This window comes from Melanerpes formicivorus, unplaced genomic scaffold, assembly GCF_026170545.1.
Source record: "Melanerpes formicivorus ecotype bairdi unplaced genomic scaffold, bMelFor1.0.p_v2 SCAF_123, whole genome shotgun sequence".
NCBI lineage: Eukaryota > Metazoa > Chordata > Aves > Piciformes > Picidae > Melanerpes > Melanerpes formicivorus.
The window spans coordinates 993,498-1,011,972 of NW_027142475.1; the positions used below are offsets into that span (position 1 = coordinate 993,498).

The 18,475-nt window shown below is 67.9% G+C and overlaps 2 protein-coding genes across 3 annotated transcripts; one reads left to right on the plus strand and one right to left on the minus strand.

Annotated features, from left to right (window-relative positions):
* Window positions 1-325: 325 nt before the first annotated feature.
* RNF214 (ring finger protein 214) lies at window positions 326-8,295 on the plus strand. 2 transcript variants are annotated; one of them, XM_068167813.1, is made up of 15 exons: window positions 326-432; window positions 517-721; window positions 1,492-1,551; window positions 1,807-1,947; window positions 2,522-2,661; window positions 3,094-3,162; window positions 3,852-3,948; window positions 4,218-4,306; window positions 4,919-5,021; window positions 5,347-5,445; window positions 5,682-6,052; window positions 6,557-6,692; window positions 6,844-6,951; window positions 7,239-7,334; window positions 8,044-8,295. In XM_068167813.1, the coding sequence occupies exons 1-15, from the start codon at window positions 341-343 to the stop codon at window positions 8,107-8,109; spliced, it is 1,872 nt and encodes a 623-aa protein (XP_068023914.1). In that variant the 5' UTR covers window positions 326-340; the 3' UTR covers window positions 8,110-8,295. The 2 variants fall into 2 exon arrangements, with proteins under 2 accessions (XP_068023914.1, XP_068023915.1); XM_068167814.1 differs by having other exon boundaries at window positions 4,931-5,021.
* A 971-nt stretch (window positions 8,296-9,266) lies between these two features.
* Window positions 9,267-18,190, minus strand: BACE1 (beta-secretase 1). Its single transcript, XM_068167815.1, has 9 exons — window positions 17,762-18,190; window positions 14,932-15,020; window positions 14,460-14,676; window positions 13,945-14,082; window positions 13,696-13,830; window positions 13,496-13,597; window positions 12,903-13,052; window positions 12,639-12,810; window positions 9,267-12,110 (listed from the first exon to the last, which is right to left on the minus strand). Exons 1-9 carry the CDS (start codon window positions 18,047-18,049, stop codon window positions 11,869-11,871), a joined length of 1,533 nt encoding a protein of 510 aa, XP_068023916.1. The 5' UTR covers window positions 18,050-18,190; the 3' UTR covers window positions 9,267-11,868.
* Between the last annotated feature and the right edge of the window lie 285 nt (window positions 18,191-18,475).

An 18,475-nucleotide genomic window follows, 5' to 3' on the forward strand; every position in this document is an offset into this window, starting at 1 on the left:
CGTTCCCGGGCCCCGTCCCCTCCCCGTCCCCGTCCCGTCCCGGTCCCGTCCCGCCGGGCGCTCACCGGGCACGGGCCGGCGCCGATGCCGGAAGCCCGCGGCCGCTGACAGCGGCGTCACTTCCAGCCCGCCGGCGGCGGCGCTGCGCCCTCCCCTCCGCCAGGGGGCGGCGTCCGGCCGCAGCGCGGCGCTGGCGCCTCGGCCGCCGCTGGCGCCGGAAGGGGCGGGGCGGCGGGGGCGCGCGCCGTGCCGCTCCGCTGCCGCTCCGGGCCGCTCCGGGCCGCGCCCCGCCGGGCCCTGCCCCCGCCCCGCCCCGCCCCGCCCCGCCCGCAGCCTGCCCATGGCGCTGGAGCAGGCCCAGGCCGACGGCCCCGCCGCCGCGCCGGCCCCGCCGCGCCTCTGCGAGCCCGGCCCCGCCGCGCCGCCCGGCAGGTAGGAGGCAGCCGGCGGGCTGGGGCCTGCCCCGGGGGCCGGGCCCGAGGCGGGGGGAGTGACCGGCGTGTTTGTTTCGCGCAGCGGGAGCGCGCTTTCCGCCCCGGAGAGCCCCAGCGAGGCGGCGCCCGGCCCCGGCGGAGAGGCGGAGCCCGCCCCCGGCCCCGGCCAGGCCCCGGCGGAGCCCGGGCCCGGCGGCGTGGACGCCGGGGGGTCGAGCGGCGGCGAGGCGGAGGAGCCCGACCCCGAGGCGGCGCCCCCGAAGCCCTCGCAGAACATCGCGGTGCAGGTGGGTGCGCGGGAGCAGGCGGCGGGGCCCGGGGGCGGCCGGGGCTGGGGCTGGGAGGGAGCTGGGGGCTCCGGTGGCAGCTCCGCTGCCCGGGGCAGGGACTCTCCCCCCGGGGCAGGGACTCTCCCCCCGGAGCAGGCTGCCCCGGGCGCGCTGCCACCCGGCCCTCAGCCCCTCCGCGGCTTCCCCGGGCAAGCCGGGCCCGCGTCTCACCGCCCTCCTGGGGCAGAATGCCTCCGAATGCCTGCCCCAGGCCTCCCCTCGCCCTCGTTGCCACTTGTGCTGTCGCTGCTCCCCTTGATCAGAAGCCTTCCCCCTCTGCCCTGCGAGACTGCCCTGCAGAGCTGACAGGCTGCAGCAAGCTCCCTGCAGCCTTCTCTCCCCCAGCCCCAGCCCCTCAGCCTGCCTGCCCCGGGATCTGTCTGTGGCTTGCTCTGCGCCCTCAGGGGTGCAGGTGTGGGGTGCAGGTGTGGGGTGCGGGTGTGGGGTGCGGGTGTGGGGTGCGGGTGTGGGGTGCAGGTGTGGGGTGCGGGTGTGGGGTGCAGGGAGCAGCTGAGAGTGTTCCCTGCCTGCTGCTTGGCAGCTGCTGCTCTCTGCACACCCTGGCAGGCTCTCTGCAGGGGGATGGGGTAGGATGGTGTTGGGTGGCCAGGCTGAGCCTGGGGCAGGTCAGGCTGCCTCTGCCTGCTGGCTGAGGGGGGTCAGGTGAGGCTGCAGGGGTGGGGGGTGAGGCTTGGTGGGGGTCTGACAGCAGTCATCTCCCTTTGCAGACAGACTTCAAGACAGCTGACATGGATGTGAACACAGATCAGGACATTGAGAAGAACTTGGTAGGTAGCAGAGGAGTCCAGGCCCTGCTGCTGGTGCTGCTGTGCTCCCATTCCCTCACTCCCCCAGCAGCCCCAGGCACTGCCTCCCTTCCTCCTTGCCCACCTCCAGAGCCAGAGCTTTGAAAGGGGAGGCCCTTGAGCTGCAGCTGCTGGCAGTGGCTGCTGTGAGGCACTGCTGAGATCCTCCCCTGGCCTGTGCTCCCTGTGCTGGGGGGAAGGGGATGGCTCTCCCTGAATTGCTGCTCTCCATTGCAGGACAAAATGATGTCTGAGAGGGCTTTGCTGAAGGAGAGGTACCAGGAGGTGCTGGACAAACAGAGGCAAGTGGAGAACCAGCTGCAGGTGCAGCTGAAGCAGCTGCAGCAGCGGAGGGAAGAGGAGATGAAGAACCACCAGGTACCTGGTGCTGTCCTTTCTCTGCTCAGCTGCTGCTCACACTGCTGGGGGGGCTGCTTTGCCAGGAGAATTGGCACAGCCCTGTGTGGCACAGGCCTGTGTGCCAGTTTCACAGCACTGGGGACTGGCCCCTGCCCAAATGGAGCTGCTGGGCAGCTCAGAGCTGGCTCCTGACTCAGCAGCCTGGGTGTGTGTCCTGCAAGAGGAGGATCTTGCAGTGTCTCCAGCAAGCCCAGCTTGTGTTCCTGATGGGAGCTGGCTGCTGCTCAAGGGCTCAGTGAACCACAGCTGGCCCTGTGGTAGCTCACAGTGAGACAGAAGGAGCCATCAGTGCCCTCTTGGCTACACCTAGACCAGAGCAGGACTCTGCCCCTTGAAGTCCTCCTGCAGGGGCAGGGGAGCCTCTGGTGCAGGTGCCCTGGCTGCTGGGGTTCCTCACAGCAGCTGCTTTGGACCTCAGCAGGATGTGATGCAAAGCAGGCTGCTGCTGGCCTCTGTGGCCCTGGACTCTCCCTGCCTTGAATCTCGAGGAGTAAGGGATTCAGCCCTGGGCATTCTGCTCCTTCCCCTCCAGGAGATCCTGAAGGCCATCCAGGACGTCACCATCAAGCGGGAGGAGACCAAGAAGAAGATGGAGAAGGAGAAGAAGGAGTTCCTGCAGAAGGAGCAGGATCTGAAAGCAGAGATTGAGAAGCTGTGTGAGAAAGGCAGGAGGTGAGAGCATGGACAGGAAAGTGCTGGGCTGGGGAGGGGGAGGAGGGGGAGGGGGAGGGGGAGGAGGAGGAGGGGGAGGAGGAGGAGGGGGAGGTGGTGCTGCTCCCCCCCAGCTGTGGCTGCTGGAGCAGAAGAGGACAGTGTCAGACCCCCCACGGTGCTTGGTCCCTGTGGGGGGCACCATGTGTGTGCTGTGGGGGCAGCACAGCTGCCAGCCCCTGTGCCCCTGTCCCTGTGCCCCTGTGCCCCCGCCCCTGTGCCCCTGCCCCTGTGCAGTGCCATGGCACAGCAGAAGCTTTGCTCTGTGGGGTGTTGGCAGCGGCCACCCAGCACCGGTGGGCTCTGGGTGAGCTGTGCCACGGGCACGGTGCCCTGCCAGGGTGCCAGTGCCTCTGCAGGGGTGGCTCCAGCTGTGCTCTTCCTCCTGGGCAGGTTGCTGAAGGAGCAGGAGGAGAAGGAGAACAAGATTGCCTCTCTGATTGCAGAGCAGTCCGACGAGAAGTAAGGCTCCCAGCTGGCCCTGCCTGTGCTGCTCCTTCCCTTCCAGCCCTCTTGCCTTGGAGCCACTCTGCTGCTGCTGGGGTAGGGCACAGGGGGCTCCACCAGGGCACAGAGGGCTCCACCAGGGCACAGAGAGCTCCACCAGTGCTGCCCAGTGCCACCTCTGAAGCCTGTGTCTGCAGGCTGCTGCCCCAGGCTCGGATCAAATCCTCTTTGGTCCTGGTCACAAGCAGGCTCCTGGGGACTTGTGACATACAGATCCCAGAGGCTCAGGGTTCAGCTCAGGGGATTGACTCAGCTTGTAACTGCTACCTCTGCTTGGCTTTCAGCTGCCCAGGGTTGGCACAAGCCCCTGACTCTGCCCTGGCATGCCCTGGGTGCTGTGCAGCCGGGCAGAGGAGCTCCAGCTGCAGGCTTGGATGCTGCCACAGGGCAGGTGGAAGGGACCAGCTGTAGACTTCTGCAGGGTTAGGGCTGCTCAGCCCTGTGGGTGCCTCAGGTGCAGCCCTGGGCAGCCTTCCCTGCCAAGGGGAGCTCTGGTTTTGCCCAGCCTTTAGCACACTGGCACAGCTCAGGCATGGGGAGCAGGACTGCTGTCGTGCTCTGGAAGCTGCCAGGATCCATGGCCTTGCCCTGCTCTCTTGTTCCACACCACCCCAGTGCCCAGCTGGTTGTGTCTGTGCCTGCAGGCAGCTGTGGGAGATGGAGCTGGACAAGCTGAAGAACCAGCACTACGAAATCAACAGGAACATCCTGGAGGAGACAGAAAGAGCCTGGAAGGCAGAGGTCAGCAGGGGGCTGCTGCCCTCCAGAGCAGCTCTCAGGGCTGCTGTGGAGGTTCTGGGCTGGAGTGGATGGTGGTGTGAAATCAGGAGCAGTCTGAGCCTGCCTCACAGCCCCTGTGGGCCAAGGGAAGGGATGGAGCTGGAGCAGTGCAGCCAGCTCCAGCTGGGAGCGGGGCCCTGGTGCACTTGGTGCTCAGCAGGGGGGTTGGAGGCTGGCAGCAAGGAGCAAGGCTCACTCCGAGGAGCGCTCAGGGAGCTCCTCCCTGCCAGATCCTGTCCCTGGAGAGCCGGAAGGAGCTGCTGGTGCTGAAGCTGGAAGAGGCAGAGAAAGAAGCAGAGCTGTACCTCACCTACCTCAAGTGAGTGCCCAGTGTTCCCCAGGCCCCTCTCCTGCTCCTCTGCTTGCACTGGAGCTGTGGCTGAGCAGCTCAGGGCTGTGCTGTGCCTTTCTTCTTCACATCGTGGAGCTCAGGAGTGCAGCAAGCCAGGGGCAGCTGGGGCTGTGCTCAGGTCCTGCTGCTGTGCCTCTGCTGAAGCGGTGCCATGCACTATGGTGGCTCTGCTGACCCTGTCCCTGTGCACCACACCAGGGCACACCCAGCCAGCTGGGAGCCTGCTGCTCACCCAGGACCAGCCCCTGCCCTGAGCACCTTCTGCCCTGAGCACCTTCTGCCCTGAGCACCTTGTGCCCTCCTCTCCTGGGGTTCCTCAGCTGGGTTGGATCCTGCTGCTCACCCAGGACCAGTCCTTGCCCTGAGCACCTTCTGCCCTGAGCAGCTTCAGCCCTCCTCTCCTGGGGTTCCTCAGCTGGGTGGGAGCCTGCTGCTCACCCAGGACCAGTCCCTGCTCTGAGCACCTTCTGCCCTCCTCTGCTGGGGTTCCTCAGCCGGGTGGGGGGTGAGGAGCCCTCCCAGAGCTCGGGGTGCCTGCTGCCCGTGGTGAGAGCAGGGTTTGCAAGGGGGAACGTTCAGCTGTGCTTGCAGGTCTGCACCGCCCACGCCGGAGACCATGAGGCCAAAGCAGGAGTGGGAGATGAGGCTGAACAGGATACGAATGACCAAGGAGAGTGTCCGAGTGAGTTGCTGCTGGGGGTGGTGCAGGGCAGCTGCTCTGCTGCCCCCCTCTGACTCCTGGGGAACAGACAGTGCCTGCTGCCAGGCCTGCAGCTGTGCCCGGGCTGGGAGCGCTGCTGTGCCCGGGCTGGGAGCGCTGTGCTCAGGCAGGCAGTGCTGTGCCCGGGCTGGGAGCGCCGCCGTGCCCGGGCTGGGAGCGCCACTGTGCCCGGGCAGGCAGTGCTGTGCCCAGTCAAGCAGTGCTGTGTCCAGGCCGGGCAGTCAGCCCCCCAGCTCCCTGGGCAGGGGCTGTGAGCAGTGTGTGCCTTTGCCTTGCCCTCTGCCAGGATCAGTTCAATGACCACATCCAGATGGTGAGGAACGGAACGAAGCTGAGCAGCCTGCCCCAGATCCCGACCCCGACGCTGCCTCCGCCGCCCTCGGAAGTGAGCCTGGCTCGGGGCTGGCACTGCTGGGGGGTGGTGCCAGGCCCTGGGGGCAGCCTGCCGGCTGTGTGCCAAGGAGGGAGGCGGCCTGGGGCTGTTCCCTGCCGCCCCCCGGGCACGGGGGGAGGGCCTGTCCCGGTGCCAGCCTGGGCGGGGGGCGCAGGGGGGCGCTGTGCCGCCCTTTGGGGTGTGCCCATCCTGACCAGCCCCTGCCGCCCCCCGTTTCTCTCTCTCAGACAGATTTCCTGCTGACAGCATTCCAGCCCAGCCCCTCCCTCACGCCGCGGCTGCCCTTCCCCATCGGCCCCGTTCCCGTGCCCATGGTGATGCCCAGCGCCGACCCCCGCGCCCTCTCCTTCCCGCTGCTGAACCCCGCGCTGTCCCGGCCCGCCCAGCCGTCGCCGCCGCTGCCCGCCTCGCAGGGCCGGAGCAGCCCGGTGCTGGCCTCGCTGCTGGCCCCGCCCGGGCCCCACATGCCCCCTGCCGGCTCCCTGCCGCCGCCGCCGGGGCTGGGCGGCCTGGCCCCCGAGTTCCAGCGGCCGCAGCCTGCCGACAAGCTGGAGAAGCTGCTGGAGAAGCTGCTGGCTCGGTTCCCGCAGTGCAACAAGTGAGGGGGCAGGGGGCGAGGGCAGGGGGCGAGGGCAGCTCCTCCGGGGGCCCCTGGGGGCTGCAGGGGGAGTGAGGGGAGCCTGGGGGCAGGGAGCAGAGGCTGGGGGCTCTCAGGGCTGCTGGGGAGGGAGGTTTGGAGCTGTGTCTGAGGGGCAGCAGTGAGTCCTTAGGCTGCCCAGGGAGGTGGTGGAGTCCCCATCCCTGGAGGGGTCTCTGGCACTGGGGGCAGGGTTTGGTGCTGTGGGGCTGCTGGGTGGAAGCTTGGCCTGGGTGACCCTGGAGGCCTTTTCCAGCCCAGGCAGTGCTGTGGTTCCACAGCAGCCCCTGGGGCAGGTCCTGTGCTGTCTGCTGCTCCAGCTGGGGTCTCCCCAGCCCTTCCCCAGCGTTGTGGGGTGGGGAGCTCAGGGAGGCTGTGAGTGCTGCTTGGCTTCTGCTGGGGCTGGGGTGCAGGGTCCCGGCTGGGGGGCGGCTGGGGGCTCTTAGCAGGCTGCTCTCCACGCAGGGCCCAGCTCACCAACATCCTGCAGCAGATCAAGACTGCCAGGAGGACCATGGCAGGGCTGACCATGGAGGAGCTGAACCAGCTGGTGGCAGCCAAGCTGGCAGAGCAGCAGGAGCGGGCAGCGGCCGGGGCGCAGGTGGGCGAGCGGCAGGGGGCTGCTGGGGAGGGGAGGAGGGAGGAAGGGGAGCTGCTGGGGAGGGGAGCTGCTGGGCAAGGGCAGCTGCCAGGGCTGTGTGCCCTGAGGGCAGGGCTGGGGGTAACTGGCTGTCCTCTCCTGCTGGCTGCAGCCCCTGGGCCGGATCCGGGCTCCCATGTTCTCGGCGCCGCTGCCGCAGATCAGCACCCCGATGTTCCTGCCCCCTGCACAGGTGGCCTACCCTGCAGCAGCCTCACATGTAAGGCTCTTGGGCTGGCCCCAGGGAGGGTGGCCTCAAGGATGAGCCACTGGAGCTTTTCCTCTCTCCTCAGGCAGCTGCTGGGGAGGTGGGAGGGGAGGGGTGGGGGGAGTGGGAACGGCTGCAGGAGAGGGGTCGGAGGCTCCGGCGGCTGTGGGCAGAGGGAGGAACTGGGCAGGCTGTGGCCCCTGGCTGCAGGGAGGAGCTGGAATGGGGAATAGGTGACCTGTGCTGGGTGCCTGACCCCTGTCCCTGTCTGCTCCCTCTTCTCTCACCACCTGTGCCAGACCCCAGCTGCCTGTAAGCTGTGTCTGATGTGCCAGAAGCTTGTGCAGCCTGGGGACCTCCACCCCATGGCCTGCTCACATGTGCTGCACAAGGAGGTGAGTGTGTGCAGCTCCTCCCTGCTCCTAGGTGCCTCCTAATGCTTCCACTCCCTTCCTGGGTCCCTGGGCAGGTGTGGAGGGTCCCTGTTGTCCTGAGCTCCTGCCAGGGGAGTGTGAGCAGTGGAGCTCTGCATCCTGGCACCTCCCTCCCCTCTCCATGCTCTTAGCTGGGCCACCCTTGAGGGCCATTTGGTGGTGGCCTCAGGAACAGGCTGCCCTGAGCCAGGGTCAGAGCTTGGCCTCCCCTGGAAGCAGGACAGCCTGGAAGGACCTACAGCACAGGGTGAGGGGGAGCTGCCTGGGCACTGTGGGTCAGGGCACAGGAGCTGCCAGGCAGAAGGGATTCACCCTGCAGTGCTGCCAGGGCAAACCCAAAGTGCCTCTGGGGCCTCCAGCAGCTGCTGAGATGGAAACCCCCAAGGTGAGGCTCAGGAGGGCTCAGGGCAGCCTGCTGCAGTGGAGGCTGCCCCTGCTCCCTGCAGGGGGGTTGGACTCCATGACCTCTGGAGGTCCCTTCCAGCCCAAACCATTCCCTGCCGATGTGCTGGGGAGGGGCTGGTGGCGCTGCCGGGTCGAGCAGGCTCCCCCCAGCTGCTGCCCTCCTGCTGGGAGGCTGTGTAAGCAGCAGAGGCCTCTCAGGGGCCTGCCTGGGAAGGTCACCCCAGGTGCTGCTGCTGGCTGCTGTGACCAATTCTCTCTCTTGCAGTGCATCAAATTCTGGGCACAGACCAACACGACTGACACCTGCCCCTTCTGTCCCAGCCTGAAATGACAGCAGCTGGAGCAGAGGAGCAGGAGGAGCTGTGTGGAGGGGCAGGGTGGGGGCTGAGGTTTCTACAGGTCTATATTTATACAGCCATGTATACACCATGTACATTTTTATCTCCAGGGGAAGTGTGTATAGAGGCAGCCCGGCCCGGGCCCAGGGCAGGAATAAAGTGTGTATATTATGCAGTGAGCTGGGGCTGCTCCTGGGGGCTGCTCCTGGGGGCTGCTCCTGGGGGCAGCTCTGCTGGCCTCCCCTGCAGCCTCTCTGGGAGGCTAACGGCCGCGGGGGGGCGCTGCAGGAGAGCTGGGGAGGGGCTTCTGACAAGGGCTGGGAGTGAGAGGATGAGAGGGAATGGATTTGAGCTGGGGGAGGAGAGATTGAGGCTGGGATGAGGAAGAAATTCCTGAGTGAGGGTGGGGAGCCCCTGGCACAGGCTGCCCAGGGAGGCTGTGGCTGTGCCCTCCCTGGAGGAGTTCAGGGCCAGGCTGGATGAGGCCTGCAGCAGCCTGTGCTGGTGGGAGGTGTCCCTGCCCATGGCAGGGGGCTGGCACTGGATGATCTCTTAAGGTCCCTTCCACCCCAACCCATTCTAAGTCACTTGCAGGGAGCCTGCTGCTGCCCTGAGCCTCCACTCCCAGGAGGGAAGGAGCTGGAAGGGGCCTCTGGAGCTCACCCAGTCCAAGCCCTCTGCCAGGGCAGGGGCACCTAGGGAGGGTCCCTCAGGAACACATCCAGCTGGGGTTTGAGTGTCTCCAGAGATGGAGACCACCACCTCCCTGGGCAGCCTGCTCCCCTGCTCCCTCACCCCTGAGCTCCTCCTTGTGCTCAGATGAACTTCTGCCCCAGGCTGTGCCCATTGCCCCTTGTCCTGTCCCTGGGCACCACTCAACCAAGCCTGGTCCCATCCTCACCCCCACCCTTGAAGTATTGATCAGCACTGATCAGATCCCCCCTCTGCCCCAGGGCTCAGCTCAGAGCTGTTCCAGGCCCCTCAGCATCTCTGCAGCGAGTCCCTGTCCTTGAACTGGGGAGCCCAGGCCTGGGCACAGGGCTCCAGCTGTGGCCTCAGCAGGGCCACAGCTCCTTGCTGCCAGCTGGGCTCCCCCCTGGCCCTGCCCAGGCGCTGCCCCAGGCAGCAGGAGCAGCTCTCTCTCTCTCTCTCCTTTGTGGTCTCTTTAATGCCATAATAATTTACCGTGGTAACATTCATTGTTCTTACACAGACAATAGGTTACAGAGTACTGAGTCTACAGCAGCCACCTGTCCCCTGCCCCCCACGGGGCCCAGCTCTGTGCCCACCCTCTCCCCATGCTCCCTGCCCCACCTTTGGGCCCTAGGGAGCGGCTCAGAATCACTCCCCTGGCACAGCTGCCTTCCCCCTTCCTCTGCTGTCTCCTCAGGCCTTGCTCTGTGGGTCCTGGTAGGGTTGGAGGTGCTGGGCACCACTGATGCTCTTGCCCTGACTCTGTGGAATCTTCTCCCCACCCTTTGCAGTCTGTGGGTCAAACCTGGCCCCTCCAGGGGCACCCAGGCCCTGGGTGGGTGCCAGGGGGCTGGGCTGGCCCTCCCCACGCTCGCCGGCGGGGCTTAAGGCAGTGGTCCACAACGGAGGCTGGGGGTGCTGGGGAGGTGCTGGGTAGGCACTGGGGTGCAGGGAGGGGGGATCTGTGTGGTGTGGGCACCTGGTGCCAGGGGGGAAGGGCTGGAGCACAGTGTGGGGACTGTGCACAGGTGAGGGAGGGTGGTCTGGGGGCACGTGGTGGTGGTGGTGCCCGGTGCCAGGGCTTCATCCTCCTCCTCCTCCTCACTGCCATTTCAGCACACACTGAAGTGCAGGAAGGGTCCTGCCCCGAGGGTCCTGCAGTGCTCCAGCCCTCAGTCTCTGTCCCCCCTGAGCTGGGGGCTTGGCTCCAGGGCTGGGCAGTGCCCAGTGCTGCAGCCAAGGAGCAGAGGCTCTCACGGAGTGAATCCTTCCCCGGCCAGGCTGGAGGCAGGGAAGGGAGGACACCGCAGCTGAGCAGCTGCTGCGGGCCCTGCTGGCCGGCAGGGGCAGGGCTGGCCTTGCACCCTCCCCTGGCTGTAGCACAGGCTGAGGGCAGCACTGCCTCCTGCGAGGGCCTTCTGCCCTGTGAACCACTGCTCCAGCCCTGCCCTCCCACCCCACCCTCGCTCTCGCCTCTGCCACCAGCCAGGGCCACCAGCCAGGGCCACCAGCCAGCCACGAAGTGCTGCTGCTGGGCCTGGGGTGCTGGCCAAGGCCTCAGGACTTGAGCAGAGGACTAAAAATTCTTTAAAAAGAAAACCCCAAACAAACCCCAAAAGCCCAAACCAGGCCCAAAGCCCCCGGGGGGGGGCTGGGACAGTGGCTTCCAGCACTAGGATTAAAAATAGAGCTCTAGGAATGGTCTGTACAGGGGGGGAGCTCTGGGGTCTGGCTCTGTACAGGGAGGCAGCTCTGGGGTCTGGCTCTGTACAGGGAGGCAGCTCTGGGGTCTGGCTCTGTACAGGGAGGCAGCTCTGGGGTCTGGCTCTGTACAGGGAGGCAGCTCTGGGGTCTGGCTCTGTACAGGGAGCTCTGGGGTCTGGCTCTGTACAGGGAGCCCTGGGGTCTGGCTCTGTACAGGGAGCTCTGGGGTCTGGCTCTATACAGGGAGGCAGCTCTGGGGTCTGGCTCTGTACAGGGGGGGAGAGCTCTGGGGTCTGGCTCTATACAGGGAGGCAGCTCTGGGGTCTGGCTCTGTACAGGGAGGGAGCCCTGGGGTCTGGCTCTGTACAGGGAGGCAGCTCTGGGGTCTGGCTCTGTACACACCTGGGGCCCAAGGAGTAAAAAAAGGAACCAAACAAAAACCCCAAAGGAAATAAATACAACCACGTGGATAAAAAACAACAACCCCCAGGGCCCCCAGACCTGCCCCCACCCTCCCAGCCTGGCCCCCTGCCTCTGCAGCAGGAGGCTTGTGGAGCAAGAGAGGAGAGGCTGCTCCCTGTGCCCCCCGAGGGGGTGAGGCAGGGCAGGGGCTGTGGGCAGGGGCTGGCTGAGCCCAGCGAGGGCTCCCCTATGGCTTTCCAATGGGCAGGTGGGCAGGGGGCAGGAGCTTGGCTCCTCCTGGGCATGCTGATGCTGCTGGAAGGGAGCTGAGGAGAAGCTGGGGGCCTGCTTCTGCCTGTGCCAGGAGGGCAGGGTGGGTGCAGGAGGCCTGGAGCTGCTGGAGAGGTTTGGAAAGGCCATGGGAAGGGTGAGAGCGGTGCAGGGGGCAGCAGGAGCAGGGGAGGGAAGCTCCTGCCTCTGGCTGCTCCCACCCCAGCAGCCCCAGGCTGGCCCCAAGCCCAGGGGTGGGAGAGGGAGGCTCTGAGGTGGGAGCTGTGGGTCGGGCTCCAGGCAGGGAGCCGCAGAGGGAAGGCACAGCCGCGGTGCTCACTCACACAGCTCCCTGCAGGGCGAGCCAGGGCAGGCTGGGAGGGCACAGGCAGGGCACAGGCAGGAGAGCCTGGGACAGCCCAGCCTGGTGCCAGAGCAGAGCAGCTGCCCCCAGGATGGTCTCAGAGCCCTCTTGCCCCCCTGCCCAGCCCCCCTGCCCTTCCCGCAGGGCCCAGCCAGGCGCAGCCCAGGCCTGGGGCTCCCGAGGCCGCTGCTGGGGACAGCGAACGCCCTTGGGCTGGGAGGCTCTGAGCTCCCCAGGCTGCTGCCCTGCCCTCACCCTCCAGCCCCTGCAGGAAGGCCAAGGCCATACCTGCCCCTGCCCCTGCCCCGGGGCTCTGCTGTCACTTCAGCAGGGAGATGTCGTCGGCGAAGTCGTCGTGGTGGCGGCGCAGGCAGCGGAAGCAGCGCCACTGGAACACCATGAGGCAGAGGGGCAGCATGAAGAGGGCACAGATGGCAGCCATCACGTAGGCAATGGTCATCAGCGTGGACTCATCTGTCTGGGGGATGTTGTAGCCACAGTCCTCCATGTTGGGGTGCAGGTAGGGCCCCTCCACCGCCGCCATCCGGAACTCGTCGTGCACTGCGGGCAGGACAGGGCTGTGCTCAGCCTCTGCTCTGCCCCCTCCGCCTCTGCCACAGGCACAGAGTGCACTGGGCTGGGAGGGAGCCCCCAAGGGCATCCTGCCCACCCCCTGCCCACAGCAGGGAGAGCTCCAGCCAGAGCAGGCTGCACAGGGACACAGCCAGGCTGAGCCTGCATGGCTCCAGGGATGGAGCCTCAGCCACCTCCCTGGGCAGCCTGTGCCAGTGTCTCCCCAGCCTCCCTGTGCAGAGCTTCCTCCTGGTGCCCAACCTAACTCTGCCCTGCTCCAGTCTCAAATCCTTGCTCCTGCTCCTGCCACCCCCAGCCCTGCTGAGCAGTCCCTCCCCAGCCTGCCAGCAGCTCCCTGCAGACCCTGAGCTGCAGCTCTGAGCTCTCCCTGCAGCCTTCTCCTGCCCAGGCTGCGCAGCCCCAGCTCTCCCAGCCTGGGGGCACAGGGGAGGGGCCGCAGAGGCCTGTTGCCCCGCCGGGGGGCGGGCTGTGGCGCTGCCCTGGCGCTGCCCTCACCGTGGCAGGCGCTGACGGCGAAGCCGATGCGCTTGCGGGCGCGGTCGAACACCACGTAGAAGCCCTCCATGATGACGGCGCCCATGACGGTGCCCGTGGAGGACTGGGAGATGGCAAACTTGTAGCAGTCGTCCTGAGAGGTGGCCACGTCCTCCACGGGGCGCAGGTATTGCTGCAGGGAGGGAGGCCGTGGGCACGGGGGGGCCGGGGCGGCCGTGCCCCCCCCCCGCCCGCTCCTGCCGGCGGCGCCAGCCCAGGGCTCACCTGGGGCAGGATGGTGATGCGGAAGGACTGGTTGGTGACCTCCCCCATCAGGTAGAGGGACAGGACTGGGAAGATGTGCCAGGGGGTGGTGCCCACCTGCCAGCAAACCAGCTGCTCCCCCAGCCAGAAGCCATCTGGGAACTTCTCTGTCTGCCGGGGGGGGAGGAGAAAGGAGAGGGAGAGGAGAAAGGAGAGGGAGAGGAGAAAGGAGAGGGAGAGGAGAAAGGAGAGGGAGAGGAGAAAGGAGAGGGAGAGGAGAAAGGAGAGGGAGAGGAGAAAGGAGAGGGAGAGGAGAAAGGAGAGGGAGAGGAGAAAGGAGAGGGAGAGGAGAAAGGAGAGGGAGAGGAGAAAGGAGAGGGAGAGGAGAAAGGAGAGGGAGAGGAGAAAGGAGAGGGAGAGGAGAAAGGAGAGGGAGAGGAGAAAGGAGAGGAGAAAGGAGAGGGAGAGGAGAAAGGAGAGGGAGAGGAGAAAGGAGAGGGAGAGGAGAGGAGAGGAGAGGAGAGGGAGAGGGAGGAGAGAGGCATGGCATCACCCTGGGCAGGCAGCAGCGGTGCCCAGGCTGGTGCCCAGGGGGAGGGGTGGGCTCCACTGACCGAAGAAGCTGTTTTGATGGACTTCACTGCAGCCTCAAACACCTTCTTGGGCAGCCTGAGGTTGGTGGTGCCGCTGTCCACGATGCTCTTGTCGTAGTTGTACTGAGGGCACGAGAGGAGCGAGCCAGGCTGGAGACCCTGCCCCACGCCCCCTGGGGTCCCAGGCAGCAGGAGGGTGGCTTCCCCTGCTGCCCCCTCACCTCCTTGCAGTCCATGTTGAGGTCCTGGCCGTTGACCTCCAGCTTGACGATGATGACCTCGTAGTACCACTCCTTGCGGATGGGGGTGTACCAGATGTCCCCCAGGTACAGCGAGCGGTCGATGCCGCCGATGATCTGCAGCGGGCACAGAGGGGCACTGCCGCCACCTGCTGCCAGCTCCAGCTCTGGAAGGGGCCCCCAGGGGCAGCCCCCGGGGCCTGCCCGCTGCCTGCAGAGCTGGGCACTCACCATGCTGCCCCCCACCGACGCCAGGGCCTCCGTCTCGTTGGGCGAGAAGCCTGCGCCGCAGAGCTGCAGGGAGAAGATGTTGGGCACCCGAGTCTGCTTCACCAGCGAGTCAAAGAAGGGCTCCAGGCTGTCGTCGGGCTGGGGGGGGAGAAAGCACAGGCAGGGCAGGGATGTGTCAGGGCTCTCCCTTCTCCAGAGCCTCTCCATGCCCGCGGGCATCCTGGCGCTGCAGGGCTCGAGGCTGCAAGCTGGGCCCTAGGGGGACGGAGCAGGGCCGAGGCGAGGGGCAGCTGAGCCCTTCTCGCGGTGCCCAGGGCCGCGGGCAGGGCCTGGCAGGGCCGGGCAGGGCAGGGCAGGGCAGGGCCGGGCAGGGCCGCTGGCAGGGCCAGGCAGGGCTGGGCAGGGCAGGGCAGGGCAGGGCAGGGCCGGGCAGGGCAGGGCAGGGCAGGGCTGGGCAGGGCAGGGCAGGGCAGGGCAGGGCAGGCCCGGGCAGGGCAGGGCCGGGCAGGACTCACCCTGGCGATCTCGGCGTACGCCAGCCCCAGGATGCCCTCCCAGTTGGAGCCGTTGATGAAGAACTTGTCGGACTCGGTGATGGCAGCGATGTTGGCTCTGACGGTGACGTTGGGGCCGTGGGGGATGGTGACCAGGTCGGTGCCCAGCTCCCCCTCCCACTTGCCCTGGGTGTAGGGCACGTAGACTCCCTTCCGCAGGTCTCGGTAGGTGCTGGACCTGCCGCGGCATCAGAGCCAGGGTAAGGCCGGGGGGGGAGGGGGCAGGTGCCCAGGCGCTGGGCGATGGTGGAGCCTGTGCCCGGGCTGCCACGGGGCGTGCAGGGGACCAGCCCAGCTGCTCTTTGCCGTCCTCCTTCCCTGGGCGCGCAAAGCAGGCTGGAGGGAGGCAGCTGGCAGCTGGCAGGGTCTGAGCGAGCCCCTGGCACGCTCTGCGGTGCCCCCTGGCGCCACTGTGTGCCCCTGGCGTACTCACAGCTGCCGCTGGTAGTATCTCCGGAGGAAGGGGTGAGGCGCAGCTCCCACGGCGAAGTTACTGCTCCCTGTGTCCACCAGGATGTTCAGCTGCAGAGGGCAGAGAGCAGCTCAGCGCCGCAGCAGGACCCTGCTGTACCCCCTGCCCGGTGCCGCAGGGGAGCGGCACGTCCCTGCCCCCGCGCTGGGCACAGGGCAGCTGGGCTGCCCCCAGCAGGGCTGCTGGAGGCTGCAGAGCCCTGTGTGGAGCCCAGGGACAGCTCAGGGGGAGGCCAGAGCGGAGGAGCAGCAGCAGGGTGCTGCAGCCAGAGCAAGCGGTGCCCAGCAGCACACAAACAGAGCCTGGGCAGGCAGGGGGCTCGTGGGGGGAGCAGCAGCGTGGCAAGGTGCCCTGCTGCCCCTGCCAGGACCCCAAAGTGCTGGTGAAGGAAGGAGGGATGGCACAGCAGCCAGGGCTGGGTGCAGTAATCCACAGGCTGAGCTCGCTCAGGATTGAGCTCTGGATTAGCAGCTCGCTGGCAGCCCTGGCAAACATCCCACCAGGAGCAGGCTGCCTGCACCCTGCCCCCAGCTGACCCCTGCCAGCAGCACAGAGGGGGTGCCTGGGGTGGGAGTGGGGGTCTGCAGGGCACTGGGGCCATGCTGGGAGCTGTGGGATGAGCTCTGACCCCCAGCCCTGGGGGGCTGCATCCCCAGGCCACCCCAGCCAGCAGCGAGCCCAAGGCTTGGGCCCTTAATCCAAGGAGCCAGAGGGCAGAGGCAGAGGCTCTGAGCTCTGCTCATCGCTGGAGCTCCAGGACACAGCTGCCTGAGCCACTTTTCCTGGTGGCCCTCTGATGGGCACCGTGTCCTGGGCACCTCCAGACCCTGCCCATGGCCCCATGCTGCAGCAGGGGACAGGTGCCCCCAGCCCCAGCCTGGCTGCTTGCTTAGGGGAACGTTTCAGGCTGTGGGTGAGGATCAGAGGCACATTCACCCCAAAACATCCCCCACGGGCCAGCTCCCAGAGCTGCTGTGCCAGCTCAGCCTCTCCTGGCAACCTGGCACCAGCAGCCTCTGCCGCTGGGCCCAGGCTGTTCCCAATTGGATCAGTCACTGGGGGCCTCCTGCTCATCCTCACCACTCCCTGGGGTGCCCAGGGGAGAAGGCTTTCCCTGGAGGCAGAGCAGCTGAGCCGAGGCTGCAGCAGAGGCCCCGGGGCAGGGCTCCTGCTGCCCCCCAGCAGCCCTGTGCCAAGGAGCAGAGGTGAGGACCCCGGGATCCAGCCCTGTGCCCAGCCAGGCTCTTCCACGTGAATCCTTTAATTCCATTACAGGCCCTGGGGGGATTTTGCTCCAGCAGGCAGGCAGGCACCACGCTGACAGCTGGCAGGAGGCCAGGGCTGGGAGCTGGTGCCCAGAAGGGTGCTTGGCAGCGCGGGCGCCTGGAAACAGGTGGCTCGTGGGGAAAGGAGCTGGCAGCTGCGACACGTGGCACGTCCCAGGCAGGGGATGATGAAATCAGGCTGGAAACTGCGGTTTGGAAACCATCTCCTCCCTTTTGCTTTGCTTTGGTTTGGTTTTACCCCCCCCCCAGTCCTACCCTGCTGGAGCGGAGACTGCAGCCCAGGCACAGAGGGGCACCACGGACCGGCACCCACAGCCCCCCGGTGCTGCTCCCCTGGCTGTGGTTTGTGCCCCTCCTGCCACCTGTGCAGTGTGGGGGGCACCCTGCATGGAGCCAGCCTGGGGGATAAGCAGCTTTGCCCCAGAGCCTGGGTGGGCACTGGGTGGCAGGCCCTGTGCTGGAGGGGACGTGGAGTCTCCAGCAGCGAGCTGGCCCCCTCCACCCTGCCCCCCGACCTGTGCAGGGGTGACAAAGGGCCTGGCAGCAGGAGCCTCTCCACCTCAGCCTTAAAGGAGAGGAGGAACCCGTCCATCCTGGGCTGTGCGACCAGCACCCGGCCCTCAGCACCCATCCTGTCCCCGGGGCACAAGTGCCAGGCGTGCGAGCTGGGCAGCACAGCCCCCGGCACACAAGGGACAGGGACAGAAAGCCGGAGGAGGGGCAGAGGCAGATGATTCACGGCCCCCGCGGGCTCCCTGTGCTGCGATCCCTCAATGCTGCACACTGCCTCCCCACGCTGCCCCCCGACTCCTCTGCACGACAGCCCCACGGAGCGCCGGCGCAGGAGCCTCTGCCCGGGTCGGGAGCGGCACACGGAGCCAGCGCTGCGCTGCCAGCGCCGTGCCAAGCGCGGCTGGCCTCTGCTTGCTTCGTGCCCGCACATGCCCGCTCCAGGCCAGCACGCAGCGCTTGCGGGCGGGCACAGCACATCCCCACCCCCTCGCAGCCCACACACCGCGCCGGCTCCTGCGTGGAGGCATCCTCCAGCTGGGCACGGAGGCAGGGACGGAGGGACAGGGGCAGCCTGGCCCCCTCTGCACGCACAGCACAGCTCACCCCCGAGCAGCCAGGGCACCCCAGCGGCACCCGGCTGAGCCGGGAGTCACCTTTGAAGGATGGATGGACGGATGGATGGACGGACGGACAGACGGCCCGGCCCGATCCGCAGGCACAGCACAGAGCCCAGCTCCCCCCACAGCACCCCAGTGTCACCCAGGTCACCTTTGCGAGTCACCTTTGCGGGGAGCCTGCGCCCGGCTGCCATCCAAACCCAGCACAAAAGCCTCCCCCCCGCCCCAGCCGGAGCCTCGCAGGAACGGCGTGCGGGGGGTGCGGGGACGGGAACGCTGCCCGAGCTGCGCGGCGGGAGCCACACGGCAGCGTGCTCGGCCAGGGTGGCATCCGCAGAGCCCTCCCTCCCCCCGCACCCCCCGGCGCCCCCTCACCTTCTGCGGGGGGCTGCCCACCGTCATCTCCACGTAGTAGCCCTGCCCGGACTTGCCGCGCAGGTTGTCGATCATCTCCAGGAAGCTCCCCGGCGGCTGGGGCTGGGCAGGCGCCCGGCGGGCGCGGGGTGCCGGGGGTGGCAGGGCCGCGCCGCCCCGCAGCGGCAGGCGGATGCGCGGCGGGGCCGAGCGGGCGGGCAGGGCCGAGCGGGCGGGCAGGGCCGAGCGGGCGGGCAGGGCCGCGGCCAGCCACAGCCACAGCAGCAGCCACGGCCGGGCGGCAGCCATCGCCGCAGCCCTCCGCCGCCGCCGCACCGCCCCGGAAAGACTCCGCGCCTCCTCCTCCCCCTCCTCCGCCGCTTCAGCGGGCCCGCAGCGCCCCGCGCCTAGCCCGGGCGGCCGCGCCGGGGCCGAGCGGGGCGGCGGGCATGGCGGCGCGCCGCTCCCCGCCCCGGAAAGCCCGCCCGCGCCCGCCGCGCCGCCGCAGGAAGCGCTGCTGGCCGACGCCCGGCGCGGTCCGGCCCGGCGCGGTTCCCGGTGCCGTGCCCGGTGCCGTGCCCGGTGCCGCCCCCGGTCTCGCCGTGTTCCCGCCGCCGGGCCGGGCCGGGCCGGGCCGCGGGAGCAGGGGACGCGTCGCCATGGCAACGAACGGCGGCGCCCAGCCCGCACGGACTACAGCCCCCGGCAGGCGCCGCCGCGCCGTGACGTCAGGCG

What these genes read in the sequence shown, in the direction of transcription:
- BACE1 (XM_068167815.1), bottom strand. Translation starts at nt 18,049, where the DNA reads ATGGCTGCCGCCCGGCCGTGGCTGCTGCTGTGGCTGTGGCTGGCCGCG. An exon ending in TGGGCAGCCCCCCGCAGAAG is followed by an intron (nt 15,021 to 17,761) that starts GTGAGGGGGCGC and finishes TGCCCTCTGCAG; the next exon opens with CTGAACATCCTGGTGGACAC. An exon ending in CGTACGCCGAGATCGCCAGG is followed by an intron (nt 14,083 to 14,459) that starts GTGAGTCCTGCC and finishes CTCCCCCCCCAG; the next exon opens with CCCGACGACAGCCTGGAGCC.
- RNF214 (XM_068167813.1), top strand. Translation starts at nt 341, where the DNA reads ATGGCGCTGGAGCAGGCCCAGGCCGACGGCCCCGCCGCCGCGCCGGCC. An exon ending in AGGAGATGAAGAACCACCAG is followed by an intron (nt 1,948 to 2,521) that starts GTACCTGGTGCT and finishes CTTCCCCTCCAG; the next exon opens with GAGATCCTGAAGGCCATCCA. An exon ending in TGCCTCCGCCGCCCTCGGAA is followed by an intron (nt 5,446 to 5,681) that starts GTGAGCCTGGCT and finishes TCTCTCTCTCAG; the next exon opens with ACAGATTTCCTGCTGACAGC.